This window comes from Phyllobates terribilis, unplaced genomic scaffold (assembly GCF_046119375.1).
Source record: "Phyllobates terribilis strain yellow unplaced genomic scaffold, ASM4611937v1 Scaffold_4__5_contigs__length_816908805, whole genome shotgun sequence".
Classification (NCBI taxonomy): domain Eukaryota; kingdom Metazoa; phylum Chordata; class Amphibia; order Anura; family Dendrobatidae; genus Phyllobates; species Phyllobates terribilis.
In genome coordinates, this window is record NW_027362764.1 from 530,647,121 (window position 1) to 530,671,462 (window position 24,342).

General features: G+C 45.3%; 1 protein-coding gene across 3 annotated transcripts in view; it reads left to right on the forward strand.

Moving 5' to 3' along the window:
* The window catches only part of MBP (myelin basic protein), a 200,193-nt gene that overhangs the window by 93,794 nt on the left and 82,057 nt on the right, over positions 1–24,342 (forward strand). For all 3 annotated transcript variants that reach the window (XM_073678922.1, XM_073678920.1, XM_073678921.1), the window contains exon 3: positions 11,483–11,570. In XM_073678922.1, the coding sequence (XP_073535023.1) occupies positions 11,483–11,570 (88 nt within the window). The remainder of the gene's footprint in view (positions 1–11,482; positions 11,571–24,342) is intronic.

A 24,342-nucleotide genomic window follows, 5' to 3' on the forward strand; every position in this document is an offset into this window, starting at 1 on the left:
ATACAAATCCTGACCTTACTTGTAGAATCCGATTCAAATAACCATCATCCATTCCACTGTAATCTCATCCATGTTGCTTAACCTGTTGCTGCATTTTGCGATCACTCTTCTTCATTCCGGCGTTTACTAAATGCATGTCTTTCTTTGGCATCCATTTGTTTCTCCACATCCTCCTTGGCAGGTTCTCTGGGGCATCGTAAAGAGCGTTAGGAGAGAATCCGCTCCGGTCAGTGACTTCAGATTGCTCATGTTAAGAGCCAGCAGCATACAAAAAAGGCATCTGCTGCTCCCAAAAAAATAACAATTGCAGGGAAACACTATATAAACTGTTCTCAGTACCTGGCCGAGAAGCTGCGGGTTATTCTCTGCATTTTACTCTAGTAATATTTGCCTTTATGTAATCACATATTAAGATAAGTGTACAAAATAATGCAGAAACGTCTGCACTCAACACCTGCATTTACGGTACTGCGCAGTAAAAATAACAAATGTATTGGATTATCCACAGCTACAATGCTAAGGTAACAGAGAGCCACATGGAGGGCTTGACCAGTAGGGTACTCCAATTTAAAGCTCCTGTCCGATCCCTGCGCTGTGCCCCCTATATGATGTTATTGGAGTTTGGGGAGCTGAGCTTGTTGTTTTCTGTGATTCCCTCCAGTAATCCCATGTGTAATTTCTGCCAGAAATCCTCCTGATTCCTCGGCCATACAGTGTTGATTGATTGCTCTCAATGTATACAAACTCATGCAGAAAAGCTGTCGATTACTGCGTGTGGGTGGGATCGACAACATGTAAACTGCTTTTTAAATGAAACGCTAAGAAGCAAAGCGTACAGAAAGGAAGACAACACTTGCCAAAATATTTTGATACAGTTCAATGTGAGTATTTCATTTGTAACAATATAAATAGATGACAAAATTGATTAAAACACATGGGTCTGAGTTCCTATCCCTATACCCACCCTACAAAAATGGAAACTGGAATGTCCAAATGATCATAATAATCTTTTTATTTATATAGCGCCAACATATTCCGCAGCGCTTTACAATTTAGACAATTTACAGACATTATGGGCACTGTTCCCATTTGGGCTCACAATCTACATTCTCTATCAGTATGTCTTTGGAGTGTGGGAGGAAACCGGAGAACCTGGAGGAAACCCATGCAAACACGGGGAGAACATACAAACTCCTTGCAGATGTTGTCCTTGGTGGGATTAGAATCCAGGACCCCAGCGCTGCAAGGCTGCAGTGTTAACCACTGAACCACCGTATGAACTGCATTAAAGAGAACCTGTGAATTGCTCAAAAGAATTGAGTTAGAAACCTTGTAAAAATCCCTGAGCTCCCTTGATTGTGCCCTCTTTTTCCCTTTTGCTGTACGTCGCTGTATTGCAGAGGTATTCATATTTGTTAGTTTTGGGGCACAATATGTGAAGTTTCTTATGGCAGTCCAACAGGGCATTACTTCAGAGTCTTCTCTGGGGTCGCGCATTTTTACCCCTCACTCCCAGACGCTGTAAAATGCAGCTCAGTAGCATTTGAAACCACTAGATCAGCTGCTAAGCTGTGATTAGCTACGTCTGGGAGGGAAAGGTGAAACTTCTCAGCCCAAAAGAAAGACTAAAGAAATGCCCTGTTGGCTGCAGGCAGATATTTCACATATGTGAATATGGGTATGTGCCTACGTAGCATTTTACAAGCTTATTTGCTGCGGAATTTCCGCAGCGGAACCGCTTGTAAAACGCTTGTCAATCTGCACCCCATGGTCCCCAATGTGAATCCGCAAGTTCTATGCCCATGCTGCGGATTTTTCCGCAGCATTTTTGATGCGCACAAAAATCCGCAGCATGTCAATTAATTTTGCATTTCCGCCATCGGAATTGCCTTTGCAATGCAATAAAAAACGCAAGGCAATTCCGCATGTCGAAAACGCGCGAAATTCCACATGCGTTTTTCCGGGAGAGGACATGCGGAAATGAAGCGCAAATTTTCCGCTTCATTTCCGCAACGTGGGCACATAGCCTATCTCTGCAATGGAACAACTGAGCATAAAACGAAAAAAAAGAGGAATCTGGGAGCTCAGGGATCTTTACATGGCATAGTAGTGAATTTTTTGGAGAAATTAATTGGACCTTTTCAAATAATAGAGTAGTATTAGCAAACATGGGTATATAAAAAAAATTATACCAATAAAATTATAAAGTGTTGAAATGAAGGGCAGATGTAAGGGTATACACTAAACTGGGCTATTAGCCAGTGTCCGTAAGCCTGGTGGGTAGGGTGAAATGACTTATCTCTGTATTGCCTACCTTAACTGGTGGTATTAGATTTTGCTTGAAAATATTAAATCAACTCATAGAAAACTACAGTATATACAGTACTGTGCAAAAGTTTTAAGCGGGAGTGGAAAAAATGCTGCAAATTAAGATTTTTTTCAAAAATAGAAACAAAATGCAAAGTGAATGAGCATTCAAAATCAAATCAATATTTGGTGTTGACCTTCAAAACTGCATCCAACTATCAATTCTTCTAGGTACATATGTATACAAGTTTTCAAGGAACTCTGCAGGGAGGTTGTTCCAAGCATCTTGAAGAACTAACCACAGATCTTCTGTGGATGTAGGGTTGTGCAAATCAGGGATCAGGGCTCTGTGGGTGTTAGAGCATCACTTTCAGGAGTCCTTGTTCTTCTTTACACTGAAGATATTTCTTAATGACAGTGACTGTATAATTGGGTTCGTTGTTCTGCTTCAAAATAATATTGAGCCAACCCCGTGCCTCCCTGATGGTATTGGGCAATGTTGTGATAAAGAGGTCAGCTAAGGAAACTTAATGTAGTAGATAAGGTACGTCATACATCCACTCAAAAATCGAAGATGTCCAGAACTGGCAGCAGCCAGTTGAATCCAGCTACACCCATCTACTGTTCAGAGAAGTATGGACAGAAATGGTTTTCATGTAAGAATTACTGCCAAAAAGCCAACCTTCAACATGGAGACAAGGCCAAGTGACTCAGCTATGCACAAAAACTCAAGTGCAGAAAAATGTCAGCAGCTGCTCTGAACTGATGAGTCAAAATGTAAAATATTTGTCTGTAACTGTAGCATCGGCGTCTCTGCCCCCTTACAGGCAGAGACGCCGTCCCTCTTACCGCCGCACTCCTGGCCCGACGTCTAACGGCTCTCCTGCTGCTGCTGCCGCTGGCGCTCGTAGCTTCCCGGGATCTGTGCTTAGGGCGCGCGCGCGCGCTCCCTCCCTCCCTCTTAAAGGGGCCGCATGCGCCGTCCTAAGGAGTCCCCGGCCAAGGGCCGGAAGACTTCTCACATAAAAGGCACCTCCTCCAAAATGGAGGTGCCCGTGCAAGGTTGTAGCTCTGTGTTCTAAACTCTGCTTCAGCCCTCAGGTCCCGCTGCCAGCCTGACTACCAGTCCAGTCCACCAGCCTGACTACCAGTGCAGTCCGCCAGCCTGACTACCAGTCCAGTCCGCCAGCCTGACTACCAGTCCAGTCCTCCAGCCTGACTACCAGTCCGCCAGCCTGACTACCAGTTCAGTCCGCCAGCCTGACTACCAGTCCAGTCCGCCAGCCTGACTACCAGTCCAGTCCGCCAGCCTGACTACCAGTCCAGTCCGCCAGCCTGACTACCTGTCTCTGCCAGCCAAGTACACTCTCCAGCCCGACGGTCTGCCTACGGTCCAAACTCGCCAGTCTGTCTATGGGCCAGCTTTGCCTGCCTACCCGGAGAACTTACCAGTTACCTGCCGTGCCTACCAGCTAGCCCACCTGGAGGCTCCTGCCAGTTACCTGTGGTGTCTACCAGTCCGTCTACCTGGATCACCCGTCAGCCTGCCTGCCGTGCTCATCTGCTGTACCGGTCAGTCCCTGCCTTCTGACCCGTGGGAGTCACCTGCTCTCATACAAGGACTGGCCCAGAGTAGCACCTGGTCCCTCTGCTCGGTCCTTCACTGATTCATGGAGTCAATTGACCCGCCGTGCGACCTTGGTCAGTCCGAGTTGATACCTAGTTACGCCCCTCTGGTCCCTCCTTGCACCGCAGCACAGAGGTTCCACCACCCGGATCCGTAACAGTTTGCACGGGCCATGGAACCCGGTGGCCCCCAGGCTCCTTCGCTTGCTGACTTGTACCAGGAGGTTTCTCGTCAGAGATCCCAACAGGAAACCATCCTGACCTACCTGCAGTCTGTCAACTCTCATCTGAACACGCTACCCGTTCCACCTGTGTCCACCTCGAGCCGAGCGACACCTGCTCCAGTGGCGCCTCTGCCTAGCAGTGCCACGGCATCCAGCTCTGGACCCCGGCTCTCTGCGCCTCCTCTTTTTGGGGGTGACCCAGTCTTATGTCGGGGATTTCTGAACCAGTGCACGCTGCACTTTGAACTACTTGCACATCAGTTTCCCTCCGACCGGGCCAAGGTGGCGTTCATCATGTCTCACCTCACCGGGGAAGCATTGGCTTGGCTAAACTCTCTATGGGAGAGAGGGGATCCCCTGGTGTCCGATCTTCCGGCTTTCCTCACTGCCTTCCGGAAGGTCTTCGATGAGCCCGGACGAAGGACTTCTACGGCCTTCTCAATGCTCCGTCTCCGCCAAGGGAGTCTCCCCATGGGCCAGTATGCCATACAGTTCCGTACCCTCGCTTCTGAGCTTGCCTGGAACAACGAGGCCCTGGTGTCCACCTTCTGGGAGGGTCTTTCCGGGCGGATCAAGGACGAGCTAGCCGGCCGGGACATTCCTACCACCCTGGATGACCTGGTGTCACTAGCTACCCGGATTGACATCTGTTTCCTGGAACGTGCTAAGGAGACTACCCGGGAGAGAAGATTTCCTCGTCTTGCTCCTGTTTTCCAGAAACCTGCCCCCCAACCAGCAACTCCCCGGGCACGCTCGCCCGAACCCATGCAGATCTACCAGACCAAGATGGTCAAGTCTCGCCAAGAAACACGCCGAGCCGAGGGGAGCTGTTTCTACTGTGGTAGTAAGGAGCATCTGATCCGTTCCTGTCCGGTGAAGCCGGGAAACTCCAGTGTCTAGGACCGCTCGGAGAGGTCGTCCTAGGCAAAAGTAAATCCTCTCCATTCTTCACTTTATCCATTTCTATTTCCTGTGGAGAGAACCGCTTCTTTGAAACCACCCACCTGGATTCCGGAGCCGCTGGGAATCTCATTTCTCAGTCCCTTGTAGAGAATTATCAGATTCCCACCAAACCTCAGGCTGAACCATTGGCAGTCACTTCCGTGGATGGAAGACTCCTTCCGGTGACCATCTTGCTTGTCACAGAGCCTGTAACCCTTCAGGTGGGAATGCTGCACTCGGAGAGGTTCTCCTTCCATGTGCTATCCGGACTCTCTCACTCCCTTTTGCTTGGTCTACCCTGGCTACAGAGACATGAACCCGTTCTGAATTGGCGATCCGGTGAGGTGCTCTGTTGGGAGCTGGATTGCCATGAGACCTACCTGGTTCCGGTTCTGGCTAATTTACCTGGTGTACCGGCACCTTACTGGTCCTATGCAGATGTCTTCGACAAGAAGGAAGAGGAGACACTGCCACCTCATAGGTCCTATCGACCTGGTACCCAGTGCCACTCCACCCTGTGGGCGTATTTACCCCTTGTCGTTGGCCGAAACCCGGGCCATGTCGGAGTACATTGAAGAAAATCTGGCTAGGGGATTCATCCAGAAATCTACCTCCCCGGCTGGAGCTGGATTCTTCTTCGTAAAAAAGAAAGACTGTTCACTACGCCCCTGTATCGATTATAGGGGACTCAACCTGATTACTATCAAAAATAAATACCCCCTGCCGCTCATCTTTGAGCTGTTCGACCGCCTTAAAGGCGTGAAGATCTTCACCAAGCTCTATCTTCGTGGGGCATATAACTTGGTCTGGATCCGCCAACGAGACGAGTGGAAGACTGCATTTAATACCCGGACGGCCACTATGAATACTGTGTGATGCCCTTCGGCCTCTGTAATGCTCCAGCCCTCTTCCAAGAACTAGTTAACGACATCTTCCGTGACCTCTTATATTCATGCGTGGTGGTGTACCTGGACGGCATCTTGGACTTCTCTCCGGATCTACCCACACACCGGAGGGATGTTCGTCAGGTCCTGCTTAGGCTCAGGCAGAATCACCTATACGCTAAATTTGAGAAATGCCTCTTTGAGCAGACCTCTTCCATTCCTGAGCTATATTATCTCTAAGACTGGTCTACGGATGGACCCCGAGAAGGTCTCTGCCATCTTAAAGTGGCCCTGACCGGAGGGGTTGAAGGCGATTCAGCGATTCCTGGGCTTCGCTAACTATTACCGCCTCTTCATCCCACATTTCTCTTCCCGAACTGCACCCATCTCTGCGCTCACCCGTAAGGGAGCAAATCCTAAGGAATGGACGTCTGAAGCGGAGGAGGCCTTCCTCTCCTTAAAACAAGCCTTCTCTTCTGCCCCGGTGCTGCACCGTCCGGATTGCAACAAACAGTTCTTTCTGGAGGTTGATGCTTCCTCTTCCGGAGCGGTGCTCACCCAGAAATCTCCGTCCGGGAGAATGGTAACTTGCGGCTTCTTCTCCAAGCTTTTCTCCTCGTCCGAGCGCAACTATTCCATAGGAGACCGAGAACTGCTAGCCATCAAATTGGCGCTGGATCAGTGGCGTTACCTGCTTGAGGGGGCTCTGCACCCGGTGGTCATCTACACTGACCACAAAAACCTGGCATATCTACAAAATGCCCAAAGACTCAATCCGCGTCAGGCCTGGTGGTCTTTGTTCTTCGCCCGTTTCAACTTTACCCTACATTACCGTCCTGCGAACAAGAACGTTAAAGCCGACGCTTTGTCCCGATCCTTCCTGTCTTCCGATCAAGAGGAGGAGCCTATGCATATCATCGATCCCTCCAAAGTGATGAATGTGGCTCCCTTGGACCTGTCTCGTCTCCCACCCGGTAAGACGTTTGTAGCGGTTCCGGATCGTAAGAAGGTTCTTCACTGGGGTCATTCATCTAAACTAGCCGGCCAGAGGAAGACCTTCCTGCTCATTACCCGGCATTACTGGTGGCCTTCCCTGCGCAAGGATGTTGTAGACTTCGTCACGGCCTGTTCATCCTGTGCCCGCAACAAGGTTCCCAGACATCTTCCAGCCGGTCGTCTCCTGCCTCTTCCTGTACCTGCTGCCCCGTGGCAACACATTGCTATGGACTTTATTACTGATCTCCCTGTTTCTGCCGGTTGTACTGTCATTTCGGTGGTCGCTGACCGCTTTTCCAAAATGGTCCACTTTATCCCTCTGCCTGGTCTCCCGTCTGCATCTGTGCTGGATAAGGACTTCATCCATCACATCTTTCGTCTCCACGGCTTACCCCTCCACATTGTGTCTGATCGCGGGGTCCAGTTTACTTCACGCTTCTGGAGAGCTACGTGTAAGCTGCTGGATGTTTCCCTGGATTTCTCCTCTGCTTATCATCCTCAGTCCAATGGCCAAGTGGAACGTATTAATAAGATCCTTACCAGCTTCCTCCGGCACTTCGCCAGCGCTCACCAGACCGATTGGGTAGAACTCCTACCATGGGCCGAGTTCTCCTATAACAACCATGAGAGCGAATCTTCTTCCAAGTCTCCGTTCTTTGTGGTCTACGGTCAACATCCCCGGATTCCGTTTCCCGTCTCCGCTTCAGTGAACAACCCTGCCGCGGAGTCTCTGGTCAGCGAATTTTCCACCATTTGGGAGGACACTAGAGCCGCACTTCTTCAATCCTCCGAGCGGATGAAGAGACATGCCGACAAGAGACGTCTGGACCCACCTCAATTCCGTCCCGGAGACAAGGTTTGGCTCTCCTCCAAACATGTTCATCTCAAAATACCCCCCTATAAGTTGGGTCCACGGTTCATCGGTCCATTTGAAGTCCTCAAGCAAATCAATGCAGTGGCCTACAAGTTAAAACTCCCGGCCACCTTACGGATTCCCAACTCCTTCCACATATCTCTCCTCAAACCAGTTGTTCTTAATTCTTTTTCCGACGATCCAGGTACCTCCCCAGCTCCAGTCTCCGCTGAGGACGTCTATGAGGTAGAGAACATTCTGGCCACAAAGAGGGTAAGAGTAAAAACCTTTGTTCTGGTGGATTGGAAGGGGTTTGGCTCAGAGGAGAGAACTTGGGAACCCAGGGAGAACATCCATGCCCCGCTTCTCCTTAAAAAATTTCTTTCAGGCCTAAAAAAGAGGGGGCATAAAGGGGGAGGGGGGTACTGTAGCATCGGCGTCTCTGCCCCCTGACAGGCAGAGACGCCGTCCCTCTTACCGCCGCGCTCCTGGCCCGGCGTCTTTCGGCTCTCCTGCTGCTGCTGCCGGAACGCGTAGCTTCCCGGGCACTGTGCTTAGGGCGCGCTCCCTCCCTCTTAAAGGGGCCGCGTGCACCGTCCTAAAGAGTCCCCAGCCAATGGCCAGAGGACTTCTCACATAAAAGGCACCTCCTCCAAAATGGAGGTGCCCGTGCAAGGTTGTAGCTCTGTGTTCTAAACTCTGCTTCAGCCCTCAGGTCCCGCTGCCAGCCTGACTACCAGTCCTGTCCGCCAGCCTGACTACCAGTCCAGTCCGCCAGCCTGACTACCAGTCCAGTCCGCCAGCCTGACTACCAGTCCAGTCCGCCAGCCTGACTACCAGTCCAGTCCGCCAGCCTGATTACCAGTCCGCCAGCCTGATTACCAGTCCAGTCCGCCAGCCTGACTACCAGTCCAGTCCGCCAGCCTGACTACCAGTCCAGTCCGCCAGCATGACTACCAGTCCTGTCCGCCAGCCTGACTACCAGTCCTGTCCGCCAGCCTGACTACCAGTCCAGTCCACCAGCCTGACTACCAGTCCAGTCCGCCAGCCTGACTACCTGTCTCCGCCAGCCAAGTACACTCTCCAGCCCGATGGTTTGCCTACGGTCTAAACCCGCCAGTCTGTCTATGGGCCAGCTTTGCCTGCCTACCCGGAGAACTTACCAGTTACCTGCCGTGCCTACCAGCCAGCCTACCTGGAGGCTCCTGCCAGTTACCTGTGGTGTCTGCCAGTCCGTCTACCCGGATCACCCGTCTGCCTGCCTGCCGTGCTCATCTGCTGTACTGGTCAGTCCCTGCCTTCTGACCTGTGGGAGTCACCTGCTCTCATACAAGGACTGGCCCAGAGTAGCACCTGGTCCCTCTGCTCGGTCCTTCCCTGGTTCACGGAGTCGATTGAGCCGCCATGCGACCTTGGTCAGTCCGAGTTGATACCTAGTTACGCCCCTCTGGTCCCTCCTTGCACCGCAGCACAGAGGTTCCACCACCCGGATCCGTAACAGTAACAGAAAGCAGTTTGTTTACCAAAGGCTGGAGAGCAGTATAAAAATGAGTGCAGGTAACAGTGAAGCATGGTGGAGGTCTTTGCAAGTTTGGGGCTGCATTTCAGGAAACAAAGTTGTGAATTTGATCAAAATTAATGGTGTCCTCAAAGATGAGAAATACGGATACTTATCCATTATGCAGTACCATCAAAGAGGTGTCTGATTGGCAAAAGATGGCCACACCAAATATTGATTTAGATTTCTCTTTTGTTACTTCACTTTGCATTTTGTTAATTAACAAAATAAACTATTATCAATTTGATTTTTGAAAGCATTCTTGATTTTCAGGATTTTTAAACAGTTGCCTTAAACATTTTCACAGTACTGTATCTCATATCTACTGTATATTGTGCTGTGTTCAGATGGGGGATTATAGAAGACTTGACTAGTGTTGACTTGACTGTATGTAAAGCATCATGCTTTCTGTAAACAAGTAAATGTTTGGGATTTGTCCAGCATGCACGGAGCTCTTCTGCAGCAGGAAAAACACCCATGTGCTCCAACATTCCTACAAAATCTTCTCATTTCAGATGGCCAAGCTGTCCTTAAAGTGGTTGTCCAGTACTTTATTTCCCCCCCCCCAATGAATCCCCCTAAGACTTATTGTAAATACCTTGTGTTGCTGATAATGCCTGTGAGCGGTGCTATAGGTGGCCGCTCACAGGCATCACGTGACCCCACACTGACGTCACGACAAGTGAGGCGTGAATTAGCGCTGGGGTCCCCGCGGTGGCTGCAGGGTTGTGGGCGGGGTTATTCCCCATGTCACACCCAGCATCCATTGCGTGCTTTCCCAATGAATGGGGACAGGGAGAGCGCGCGCGGTGGATACCGGGTGTGACGCGGAGGGTAACTCCGCCCACAACCCAGCAGCCACTGGTAGATAAAGACCCCCGGCTGCTGCCAGCACTTGTCGTGACATCAGCGGAAGTCAGAGCCGGCTGCAGCCGGGGGTCACGTGATGCCTGTGAGCGGCCAGTGATAGCGCCACTCACAGGCATTATCAGCAACAGAAGATATTTACAATAAGTCTTAGGGGCGCCGGGGGGGATACATGAGGGGGGAATATAAAGTAATGGACAGCCCCTTTTAAAGTGGTGGTTTGATACCTAAACTTTCCTTTCTAAATATCTATATCTAAGCACCTTTTGTATTTAGCTTTATTATAATATACCCTACACTTCTCCCTATCCTGCGAATCCTTAAATGTGTTTTGTTTATTTCACGTCTTGTGACGTTTTTTTTTTAAGGGTTAGAGCTAAGATAAGTTTTTTTTCCTGGTTCTGTGTATATATAAGTGGGATGTGGAAGAGGAGAGGCTGCAAGTGACATTTGTAAGAAAGGTCACAGCCTGCTACATTATATTCCCCACTTCAAAGACTTGGTATACAGGAACTTTTCATGTTGTCACCTAATCACTAAAAAATGAATTCCTAGAAGACACTACATATTTCAGATGTCACTTGGTCCTTACGAATGATGCATTTCTCAATAGGAGTTTCCATTGATTTACTGGTTGTAGTTCCTCCTGCTAATGGAACCCCCATTAAACATTTTCTAGAATTATTTGCCACCCCACGCAGTGTGGCATATAATAAAGCCTTGTATTTTGCTCTTTCGAGCTCTGTGTCCCATGATTAATTTTTGACTATGAAAATGGAGCTTTTTGGATTCCTCTGTGTGCTGTTGTATGGTAAGATTTCTGTTTTTCTGACATTGTATTGGCGATCAATACGTACATGCTTTTGATGATTGACAAACCTTATAATAAATCAGAGGTGCACAACCTTTTTAGGTCCGAGTACCAAATTTTAGGACTGTGCCACTCCCAAGAGCCGCATAAAATTTGAAGGGGTTTTCCGATCCATAGTATAAATTGACAGTGCTATGAATGCCATGATCTAATAAGTGGGGGTTTAAGTTCTGGAACCCTCACTATTGTAGATAAAGATGGTCCTCTGATCCCCTATTTAGCACTCCAGAAAAAAAGGGGTCAAGATGACCATCTCAGGCCGCATGTGGCCCCCGGCGCTTTAGGTTGTGCACCCCTGGTATGGAGAATCATATTCTAGTATTTACAAAGTGTTTGTATATATGTCTATTTCAGGATACAGAAGACCGAGTAGTAGAAGAGCAGAAGTCAATGAGTGATGTGGCAGAGTCAGTCCAGGAATGTGAAGATAATGACGTGTTTGGTATGTATGTCTCAGAAACAAGAAGTAACTTGTACACTTGGTAGAAGTGATGTAAACTTCTGTGATACTGCGTAAGCCTTATTATCTAGTGTTCAGGGATTTCCTTATGACTATATTACATTTATTACCTGCAAACTTACGTTTGTATATCCAGAATATATATATGCATCGTATATATTACGTATGCTTGTGTTTGCTTCCAGTGGATAAAAATCTGTCCTGGTCCTGAAATAGTCCCAGATGCATTGTTCATTACAGTTAAAGGGGTTGTCCGGTCTAAAATCACAAGTCTGCAGTCACTCTCTGTGACCCTTAGAAATGCATAAGGCCCTTACTCACCATCAATTTTCAGATATGTTTTTTTCTCTATGGGATTTGGCAGGCAAAACAATTGTCATGATCCAAACAAAGATCTTCAAGCTAACAAAGAGAATATCTCTCCCATTTGATGCTCTCTGCAGCACAAAGCGTCCTACTATCTAACTCCAAACTCTTTCCTGATGGCAGATGTGGAGGGAGTGAAGGATGGGGAATGTTGGATTTCAGTTTACCCGTCCCTTGTTTTGTTCCTTTGGGAGAGGAGTCTGGCAACGACTTAATTACCTCTCAAAATACAAAATGCATGCACACACAGCCATACATGTTTATGGGGCAGTTAGGACTAATATATTGGCTATCACTGGATGACTTTAGTTCCAGATCTTCTGGCCAATGCTTGGGTATTTCCAGTGCAACAATTGTAATCATTTTTTGTATTATTTACATCAACATTTTATGTTTAAACATATTTTTTTAACTTTACCATATCTGTATTAAAAAAAATAAAATCCTAAATATTTGCCCTTTTTACTTTGGTGGTGTTCCCTGTTCTGTGAAGATTACACTCTGCAGTCATCACATTATCAGCTCAGGCAGGCGAACAATGACAGATAATACACCTTTCACAGTAGGTAATGTCATAGTTCTTCTCCCATTCCTTATACACTGATCACAGAGCATGCTTAGACATTTCTCCTATAGAAGTGAGTCTAACCACCTGTCTATTGCTGTATACAGTATAGTCCATGTGGCTAACGCAAAGCTTATCTCTAACTGATGTTAATAAAATCTGAGGCACAATGACTGCCCACATAATGTACTGAATAAAAAAAATCTATCATCCTAAAATGAAAACAGAGTTAAAAAAAATCAGGAAGAGTCAATACCTGGTTATCTGGTTTTAGTTATTACAAAATAATAATGGTGATACATTCCCTTCAAAGGAAACCTTTCTGGTCCCCAAACCATCTGAAACCACCACTATAGTGTTATAAATGCAGATTTCTGTGTTCCAATAGTCTCCTGTATGTAACAGTAATGTTTCCATGTTATAAAAAAGAGCTTTTGATTTGAGATTTACTACTAAGTCTGGTTGTTTCCAGCAGACTAGTCCTGCCTCTAATTCTCTAATCATGCCCCCCCTGGAAGGGCCTATTTTGATGGGTATTATTTGAAGGATGTCTGTTATGCCCAGGGGTCATAAATAGACTATGTGCGGGAAGTGACACCCTGCCATACTAGTCCTGCCTCTAATCCTCTAATCATGTCCACCTTGCCATCCTACTATGATGAGTATTGTACAGACGATGCCCATTATGCCCAGGGGTCATAAATAGAGGATCGGGGGGGGGGGGGGGGGGATGACACCCTGCTAGCTAACCCTCTAATCATCCTCCCCTGGGTGGTCCTATTATGATGGGTATTGTATAGAGGATGCCCATTATGCCCAAGGGTCATAAATAGGAGATCTGGGGGAAGTGACACCCTGTCAGACTGGTACTGCCTCTAATTCCCCCCCTCCCTTTGGGCGGTCCTATTACGATGGGTATTGTATGGAGAATGCCCGTTATGCCCAGGGGTCATAAATGGAGGATTTGATGGAAGTGTCACCCTACTGGACTAGTTCTGACTCTAATCATGCCCCGCTGGGCCATCCTAATATGATGGGTAGTGTATAGACGATGCCCGTTATGCACAGTGGTCAAAAATGGAGGATTTTATGGAGGTATCACCCTACCAGACTAGTTCTGACTCTAATCCTCTAATCATGCCCCCCTGGGCAATTCTAATATGGGTAGTGTATAGACAATGCCCATTATGCCCAGGGGTCATAAATAGAGGATCGGGGGGAAATAACACCCTGCCAGACTAGTCTTGCCTCTAATCATGCCCCTCTGAGCGGTCCTGTTATAATGGGTATTGTATGGAGCGTGCCCACTATGCCCAGGGGTCAATCATAGAGGATCTGAGGGACGTGACACCCTGTCAGACTAGTACTGATTCTTTTGCATGTGCTGAGCTGCAGATGAAAAGTTATTTTTGAAAACATGGAAACATTACCATTGCACATAAGACTCGATCAGGATGCTTTATAGGCATTTATAACACTCTAGCGGTGGTTTACTACATTTAGGACCTCCCAGGTTCCCTTTAAGATTCTTAGCTGCTCATCAGACCCACATTTCTATCGGTTTATGAATTGTGCACGATTTCCTGTGTACTTCTTTTACTATGTGACTCATTTACCACCACACCAGTATTTTTGATTATTTTGACTTCTTTATATAGGTGTAATATTTTGTTTGCAGGAATGCGTCATCGGATGTGCGATATTATCCCCTTTCTCTGTTTCCTCGTAGCTGGTAACCTTGAAGCGCGGGCCCCGTTTGGTCGGCGGGTAATTGCTATCGTGCCGCTTTCTTCCCCTGTGCCACATGGAGTGGAGCGCAGTGTTTTCTGCCCGTGCATATTGCTGGCAGATGTCTCCAGCATATCCTCCATTCTGCAGTAATCATTTGCTAGTCTGTCATTAAGCCGTACTCTGAGGAAAGACGAGAATTAGAGCAACAAATGGTTCTCAGCAGTGTGGATGAGGTCTGTTGTGAGAAAATCAGGCAGATTTATTATGCTGTAATACAGCAGCTGGGGGGCGAGCCCTGGAATAAGCACCTGCTCCATGTGATCTAAGGATTTGAGAGCCCCTCCCGAGCCCCCTTTTATTTATAATGTTTGTTGCTGAGGGGAGAAGATGATTCATGCAGCGATGAGGTGATGTCATTTATCCTGGAGCTCGCCGCGCTGCCCGCTCTTGGCTTAATGTGTTCGGATTACCCCTTTTTCTTACTTAATTGCACTTCACTTAGCAATCTATAGACTATTTTAACATACTGACATAAATGATTCCGTCAGAGTAATCTGTGCATAAACCTCCTGTTTCTCTGACATGGACTCTGCATCTCTGTAGCAACGTGAGTGGGATTTCTACATGGAAAAAATAACTGTACCATTTCCAAAATGACCCCCAAATATGTGCCCCAGCAAAACAGGGGTTGATAATGACTTTTTTCCGTCCCGGACTTTTATAATATGACACTTGATAAGGGTCTGGCAGTTTTTCTAGCATTCGGTAGGGGGAGTTGACACTTGATAAGGGTCTGGCAGTTTTCCTAGCATTCGGTAGGGGGAGTTGACACTTGATAAGGGTCTGGCAGTTTTCCTAGCATTCGGTAGGGGGAGTTGACACTTGATAAGGGTCTGGCAGTTTTCCTAGCATTCGGTAGGGGGAGTGCAAGGCTAAAGCTGAGCCCATGTAACTGAAGGGCAGTCACTTGGCAATGGGGAGAAACAAAGCTGCTTGTGTTTTACAGAGATTCAGAATTGATCACGTTTTTTTCTTAGTTGGCAAAAGAACATACTTTAAATAATATTAAAAAAAGCATTTCAACGGAGGATGGAATCTATGGATACATATAAAATCGGCACCATTTACACTAAATTAAATGGCATTAAATGTTCTTGGCGTTATCAGACCTTGCCATATGCAAGGTATCTGGCAGACTAGGAGATTTACCCTAGCCATTGGATTTTGGGAGGAAAGAAAGTGTCCGTTTCCTTTGTACATGGAAAATGGCATTGTCACATAAGCGCCATGGTCTCAGACACAAAAAGTGGACATTTTAGGAGACGCATAGATCACTGTTAGTGCAGGTGCAGAGGAGCGTACTCTCAGTCCGTGTGCGTTCCAACAAAACATCAGATCACACTCGGACCAATGTTGTGCTATAGAGCCGAGCACATGTCCGATTTTTTCGTCAGGCAGAGTCTGTCGGAAGAAAAAATCTCTGCGTGCCAGAATTTAATCCGATATTCGGATCACACTCAACTATGCATATCATTGAGTTCGTAGAAACCATCAGACTGCACTCGGAGTTCAGTCTGATTTCCACTGACTGACAGAATGGAGAAATTTTTCTCCCCATCTTCTCATCTGAGAAAATCAGATCACACTATGATCAAACTCTGATCAGAGTGTCATTTGCCTAATCGGCCCGATTCTCTCAGATGAGAATCCACACTCCTCTGCCCTAAATCTGAGCAATACAAATATGATTAAAGTTCATTTTTTTTGCAATTTATATTTTCAACAGCGCTGTTAAAAGTGATACCCTTTATTTAGATTTCAAGCCAGGGCCAAAAAAGCTTCTTATATCCTTCAAATTACATTGTCAACAGCGCATATGCCTAAAGGGCTATGTCACTTTATTCTTGGAAAACAGCAGGAATATATAAGAAATCTCCAGCTGATTCTACCATTATATATAGCAATGGGAAGATAAAGTAATTTATTCACAGAGTCCCTTTGGAAAACTGGCCTTATAAAGGAGAATGCTGACACCATTGTCGGTTTGAAGACCTCCATTGGCGGTGCCGCAGGGACCTGATTTTTCTCTTTCCTAAGCAACAGGAAAATGTTATTGTGTGTTAATGAGTATTTATTGTTGTAAAAATAAGTAAGGCTTTATTCACATCTGTGCTGGCGCCTCCTTTAGAAGTCCCTGGTGCAGTTTCCGTCATATTACCAGGAGAAACCGCTCAGCATGATGTACAATTATAGGCACCATGAAGAATACTCTACAGGCCCTATTCTAGTCCGTGGCGTCTGTTGGTGCCATTTATGTCAGTCATTTCACAGATATACCCACTACATAAATTCCATATTCCTGCTCTTATGACAGAAACGATAAATGAAATTCCAATCAGTGATGTGTAGTCTTGGCTCAGTCTACACTTTGGGGCAAAATTGATAGCAGTCTTAATGGCATTTTTAAAGAAAACGTCTCATCAAATTGTTATTCTATAGTCCGTCCTCATTAGCTATGTAATGTTGTGTAAGTGTATTAAAGTAATTACCAATCATCATGTTCCCGGGTGTCCAGAACTACTCCAGCCTTCTTCAGGCCTTTGTCATATCAAAACAGACAAGAACGGTCACACAGAGGATTTTCTGAGGACCAGAAGTCGCTTTCTCCATGTAAATCTATGGAGACTTGATTGAGTCTCTAAGATGTACGCTGGGAAAGTGGCTACCGTTCCACACCGTAAATGCTGAGTAAAGTGACAGACCGGTCACATGGGACCAGAGCGGCATTTACACACCATTACATAGAAAATTAGGAAGAATAACAAAATGAAAAATGTTGATGAGATGTCTTCTTTAAAGGAGTTATCTCATGTTCTCAAATGGGTAAAATTGTAAAGCGCAAGTGACTTGTTTACCCGGCCAGCATTGCATTCAGCATTGGTTAAACATGCTCACTGCTTACTAGCTCTTTCCTATAGAGCTTGTAAGCGCTGCTCTGAAGCTGGTCAGAACGCACGGTTTTCTCCCGTTGGCAAAGTTACCTCTGCTTAAAGCATTGTAGAGCGCACAGTAATGATGCCGCTGGCCCTCATTATCCTGCAGGAGCGCACTGCCCCCCAGCAAACAAAAAGCCGGTCAGCAGGGGAGTGGTCCGATCCTGAAGAAGGAAATAATCATGAGAACAACCCTTTAAGATGAGTACATTTTCTTTTGAAGTAAACCACTTCAAAATTGTATGTTTATCCATGCAAAACAAATTTTTAACTGAGGGGAAAAAATATCCTTTACCTTATGGATTGCAACTGAATTAAAAATGTTTGCTACGATATTAAACCATAATATTATGTAATTGTCTTTTTTTTAAAATAAGTCACAAGGTTTGGACCCTCTGTCCTGTATAGTCTTGTACTCCGACTCCATTAAAGGGTTAAATTTGACTGATAGATTTCTAAGAGCTACTATGCCTTGATATGCACCAGACTTCCCCCATTGTTGCCTCACATCACCAATTTGCCCATTAATAAATCTCTGGCCCCGCGGGCACACCTCGTTCTCTATTCTGTGGTTACGATGAATGCAAATGCCACTCAGTGCCACCGCTCATCACTTAAAGTTTTATAAAATGTCATCTGTGTCCTCTCATATTGTATTGTCATTTGCTACGGGAAATGTTCAGCTTTTATCTCTGATTTTAAACAGCAAGAAGCAGATAACGGACAATTTTCTGAATTCATAAGCGATTTCACATCTCCGCTTTTCTTTGGTACAAATTGTTATCTTGGCCATCGGATTGTGGTTGTAAAAGCAGTAATTAAGGAGATGACTGTTCCTGACTGGTGACGCCTCTACCGGTCTGCCATCTCAGACGTGCAGCTGGAGAATGAAAATCCGGCCGCATATATTCCTTGGCTGTGTAAACTACATGGCCCCCAGACAACCTTGTTTTCAAGCGACTGTCTTTCCAATTATTTTGACACTTTCAAAAACAAATCACCAATAAGGGATTGTGTTAGGTAGAGTTCATTAAATGCCTAATTTAATAGGATCACTGATGGTTTTCTTTTTTGGCTTGACAGTTCAATAACCTTGAGTCTTGATTTTTTTTTTTTTTTATTCTTTTATAATATAAAGAGGGGAGATTAATATAAAATGCAATTTCATTACTTGCACACAGGAAATAGAAAAATAAAAGTGAGCTGAAGCATTATGTAAAAATCAATACCGTTACATTAAGTATAAATATGAGTCTCCATTCCTCCTGGAATCGGAGCAGACTACACAGCTGAGCTCCAAAACACATGGGGCTCAAAGGGATTAGGACATGTGAAGGCCTCTTATTCTTCATAAATAAGGATAGTAATGCTGGGTGGAAAACTCTTTAATAAGGCCCATGCTGCTTTTGTTTTTCCCATAATTCTCTTTTGTGGTGTCTCCCACGGACATTCTTGGCCCCCTCCATTATCTTGTTTATGCTATTTTCTAAATAGGTTCTTTATGTAAAATGTATACTTTTTTGTGTCTTCTTTCATACTGATTGTCCCGTTGTATAGAACGTTTGATTGCCTTCCTTCTCATTTTCTGCCTCGCACAATAAAGCCAAAGATCCTTGTACAAGGAACTGAGAAACGGAACACTGGGTCTAACTTCAGAATCCTATACATTATACTCATTGTACTGTGGCTTGCAAAAGTATCCACCCCTTTGACTTTTTACCTATTTTGTTACATTACAACCTGTGTTTAAATATTTTTGTAATGCGATTTATCTGTGATGCATCAGCACTAAATAGTCTTAGGTTGGTGAAGAGAGCGAAATGTAGGCATAAATTACAGTTATGGGGAAAATAACTAAAAATTGGGCATGTACATACAGTGCTGGCCAAAAGTATTGGCACCCCTGCAATTCTGTCAGATAATACTCAGTTTCTTCCTGAAAATGATTGCAATCACAAATTCTTTGGTATTATTGCAGGGGGTGCCAATACTTTTGGCCAGCACTGTATGTATTCACCCCTTTTGTTATGAAGCCCATAAACATTTCTGGATCAAGCAATTTCCTTCATAAGTCACATGCTTGGTGAAAAGAAGTCCACTTGTGTGCAATCTAAATGTTACATGTCTGTCAGTATATACACTTTACCTTTTCTGAGATCAGAGGCTGAAACACCATCAAGCAAGAGGCGCCACTAACCAAACAATACTATGAAGACCAAGGAGATCTCCAAACAAGTCAGGGACAAAGTTGTTGGGAAGTTCAAGTCAGGGTGGGGTTATATATATGATCCCCCAGAGCATCATAAAATCCATTATCGTCACGTGGAAAGAACATGGTACCACAACAAACCTGCCAAGAGATATATATATATATATACAGTGCATACAAGTAGTATTCAACCCTCTGCAGATTTAGCTGGTTTGATAAGATGCAAATAAGTTAGAGCCTTCAAACTGCAAACGAGAGTAGGTTTTATGAACAGAAGCATAAATCTTACAAACCAAAAAGTTATGTTGCTCAGTTGAATTTTATTAAATTTTAAACATAAAAGTGTGGGTCAATTATTATACAACCCCTATGTTTAATATTTTGTGGATTAACCCTTGTTTGCAATTACAGCTAATAATCGTCTTTTATAAGACTTGATCAGGCCGGCACAGGTCTGTGGAGTTATCTTGGCCCACTCCTCCATGCAGATCTTCTCCAAGTTATCTAGGTTCTTTGGGTGTCTCATGTGGACTTTATTCTTGAGCTCCTTCCACAAGTTTTCAATTGGGTTAAGGTCAGGAGACTGACTAGGCCACTCCAACACCTTGACTTTTTCCCTCTTGAACCAGGCCTTGGTTTTCTTGGCTGTGTGCTTTGGGTCGTTGTCTTGTTGGAAGATGAAATTACGACCCATCTTAAGATCCTTGATGGAGGAGCAGAGGTTCTTGGCCAAAATCTCCAGGTAGGCCGTGCTATCCATCTTCCCATGGATGCGGACCAGATGGCCAGGCCCCTTGGCTGAGAAACAGCCCCACAGCATGATGCTGCCACCACCATGCTTGACTGTAGGGATGGTATTCTTGGGGTCGTATGCAGTGCCATCCAGTCTCCAAACGTCACGTGTGTGGTTGGCACCAAAGATCTCGATCTTTGTCTCATCAGACCATAGAACCTTGAACCAGTCTGTCTCAGAGTCCTCCAAGTGATCATGAGCAAACTGTAGACGAGCCTTGACATGACGCTTTGAAAGTAAAGGTACCTTACGGGCTCGTCTGGAACGGAGACCATTGCGGTGGAGTACGTTACTTATGGTATTGACTGAAACCAATGTCCCCACTGCCATGAGATCTTCCCGGAGCTCCTTCCTTGTTGTCCTTGGGTTAGCCTTGACTCTTCGGACAAGCCTGGCCTCGGCACGGGAGGACACTTTCAAAGGCTGTTCTGGCCGTGGAAGGCTAACAGTAGTTCCATAAGCCTTCCACTTACGGATGATGCTCCCAACAGTGGAGACAGGTAGGCCCAACTCCTTGGAAAGGGTTTTGTACCCCTTGCCAGCCTTGTGACCCTCCACGATCTTGTCTCTGATGGCCTTGGAATGCTCCTTTGTCTTTCCCATGTTGACCATGTCTGAGTGCTGTTCACAAGTTTGGGGAGGGTCTTAAATAGTCAGAAAAGGCTGGCAAAAGAGATCTTTAATCCACACATGTGAAGCTCATTATTCTTGGTGCCTGAACTACTTCTTAATACTTTAGGGGGACCAAACAGAATTCTTGTGGTTTGAGGGGTTGAATAATAAATGACACTCTGAATTAACTTTTAACGTTTTTAAAAAAAAAAAAAAAAAGAAACAATATTTGCTGCAGTGCATTTCCCACTTCCAGGCTGATCTACAGTACAAATGTCACAATGCCAAGTTAATTCCGCATGTGTCAACCAGCTAAATCTGCAGGGGGTTGAATACTACTTGTAGGCACTGTATATATATATATATACACACACATACAGGGTGGTCCAAAAGTAGGTGGACAGAAAGTGTAATAAGTTTATGAAGGGGGAGATTTTTCAAACAAAATCCAGTAATTTTAGATAACATTATGTGGACTGATAAAGCTTCTTTCAAATTATCCGGCCATATTAACAGACATAATTGTATTTACTGGTATAATGAGTACATGCATTTAACATTAGAGCAACAACTAAATGAGCCTGGTGTCAATGTTTGGGGTGGTATTTCAAGTTTTGGCGTTTTAGGACCAATATTTTTTGATGGAACAGTCACAGGAGATAAGTATCTCGAAATTCTCATGAATCAAGTTGTTCCTTAGTTACAGCAACAGCCTAATTCAAATGACCTTTATTTCCAACAAGATGGGGCCCCTCCACATTATTCAAGAGTAGTCCGCGAGTATCTTGATGAAACATTTCCTAATAAATGGATTGGCCAAAGAGGCCCACTTGATTGGCCGGCTCGTTCACCAGACTTGACCCCAATGGATTTTTTCTTTTGGGGAGTACTCAAGGACAAAGTTTATAGTCGAAAACCAAAAAGTGTCAGTGATTTGAAAAATTACATAAGAGATGCATTTCAAGAAATTAATACCCAAAGAGACTTGTGCAAAAAAGTTTGTTGGCGCGTAAGAGGCAGACTTCAAAGCTGTGCAAATTGTAATGGAAAACAGTTTGAGCACCTGCGTTGATAAAATTTAAGGGCTTTTGTATTATTGTTCAGAATAAAATTTAATTGTCAATGTTCTGCTTGTGTTAGTAAATATAATTTTATATATAAATCAAAATAAATGTTATTATTTTCTGTCCACCTACTTTTGGACCACCCTGTGTATGTGTGTGTATATAGATATATATATGTACACATCCTAGATCTGAATGAGTGAAATATTCTCATTGAATACTTTGTTCTGTACAGAGTTGAATGTGCTAACAATAAAATCACACAAAAATCATCAATGAAAATCAAATGTATTAACCAATGGAGGCCTGGATTTGGAGTCACCCCCAAAATTCAAGTGGAAAAACACACTACAGGCTGACCCAACTTTGACGTAATGTCCTTAAAACAAGTCAAAATGAGGCTCAGTATTCACGTGCCTGTATGACCTCCCTACAACGCATGGGCATGCTCCTGATGAAGTTGCGGATGGTCTCCTGTGGGATCTGCTCCCAAACCTGGACTAAAGCATCCGCCAACTCCTGGACAGTTTGTGGTGCAACGTGACGTTGGTGGATGGAGCGAGACGTGATGTCCCAGATATGTTCAATTGGATTCAGGTCTGGGGAATGGGCGGGCCAGTCCATAGCTTCAATGCCTTCATCTTGCAGGAACTGCTGACACACTCCAGCCACATGAGGTCTGGAATTGTCCTTCATTAGGAGGAACCCAGGGCCAACCACACCAGCATATGGTCTCACAAGGGGTCTGAGGCTCACATCTCGGTACCTAATGGCAGTCAGGCTACCTCTGGCGAGCACATGGAGGGCTGTGCGGCCATCCAAAGAAATGCCACCCCACACCATTACTGACCCACTGCGAAACCGGTCATGCTGAAGGATGTTGCAGGCAGCAGATCGCTCTTGACGGCATCTCCAGATTCTTGTCACGTCTGTCACGTGCTCAGTGTGAACCTGCTTTCATCTGTGAAGAGTACAGGACGCCAGTGGCGACTTTGCCAATCTTGGTGTTCTGTGGCAAATGCCAAGCGTCCTGCACGATGTTGAGGTGTGAGCACAACCCCCATCTGTGGACGTCGGGCCCGAATACCACCCTCATGGAGTCGGCACATTTGTGGCCTGTTGGAGGTCATTTTGCAGGGCTCTGGCAGTGCTCCTCCTGTTCCTCCTTGCACAAAGGCAGAGGTAGCGGTCCTGCTGCTGGATTGTTGCCCTCCTACGGCCCCCTCCACGTCTCCTGGTGTACTGGCCTGTCTCCTGGTAATGCCTCCAGCCTCTGGACACTACGTTGACAGTCACAGCAAACCTTCTTGCCACAGCTCGCATTGATGTGCCATCCTGGATGAGCTGCACTACCTGAGCAACTTCTGTGGGTTGTAGAGTCCGTCTCATGCTACCACGAGTGTGAAAGCACAACCAACATTCAAAAGTGACTAAAAAATAAGCCAGAAAGCATTGGTACTGAGATGTGGTCTGTGCTCCCCACCTGCAGAACCACTCCTTTATTGAGTGTGTCTTGATAATTGCCAATAATTTCCATCTATTGTCTATTCCATTTGTACAACAGCATGTGAAATTGATAGTCAATCAGTGTTGCTTCCTAAGTGGAGAGTTTGATTTCACAGAGCCTGGGGTCGTGTTGAAAACCAGCTCTTGGGACATTTTAGAAAAATAGTCGTACCACTTGTTACATGATTGATTCATTCTGTATTGCAAGTGAAATTGGATGTCACAGACCATGCAAAGGTGTCTGTGCCTACACAAATCATCAAAAGGTAAAACCCGAAGATAAAAACAAAATGAGCATATACACTGTAGTAAGTAAATAAGTAAACAGTAATAGTACTTGTAAATAACATAGGTTACTTAGTTAACACTATTTTGATCAAAAAAGCATAAAAGCCATCCCACCAAAGGTGTACCCAATCGGGCTGGTCTTATCCTCTGGAAATAAAGCCTCACCTTGTGTCAGCCAACCTCAATGTAGATGGGGCTGAGAAGGATTGGGACCCGACTGTGCTGACTCCTGGCCATAGGAAGCTATATACAGTGCATCTCACTAAATTAGAATATCATCAAAAAGTTAATTTATTTCAGTTCTTCAATACAAAAAGTGAAACTCATTTTATATAGAGTCATTATAAACAGAGTGATCTATTTCAAGAGTTTATTTCTGTTAATGTTGATGATTATGGCTTACAGAAAATGAAAACACAAAAGTCATTATCTCAGTAAATTTGAATAATTAACAAAAAGCACCTGCAAAGGCTTCCTAAGTATTTAAAAAGGTCCCTTAGTCTGTTTAATTAGGCTCCACAATCATTGGGAAGACTGTTGACTTGACAGATGTCCAGAAGGCAGTTATGGACACTAAAGTAAATGCAAAGTAAATTTTGCATTTCATTTGGAAATCAAGGTCCCAGA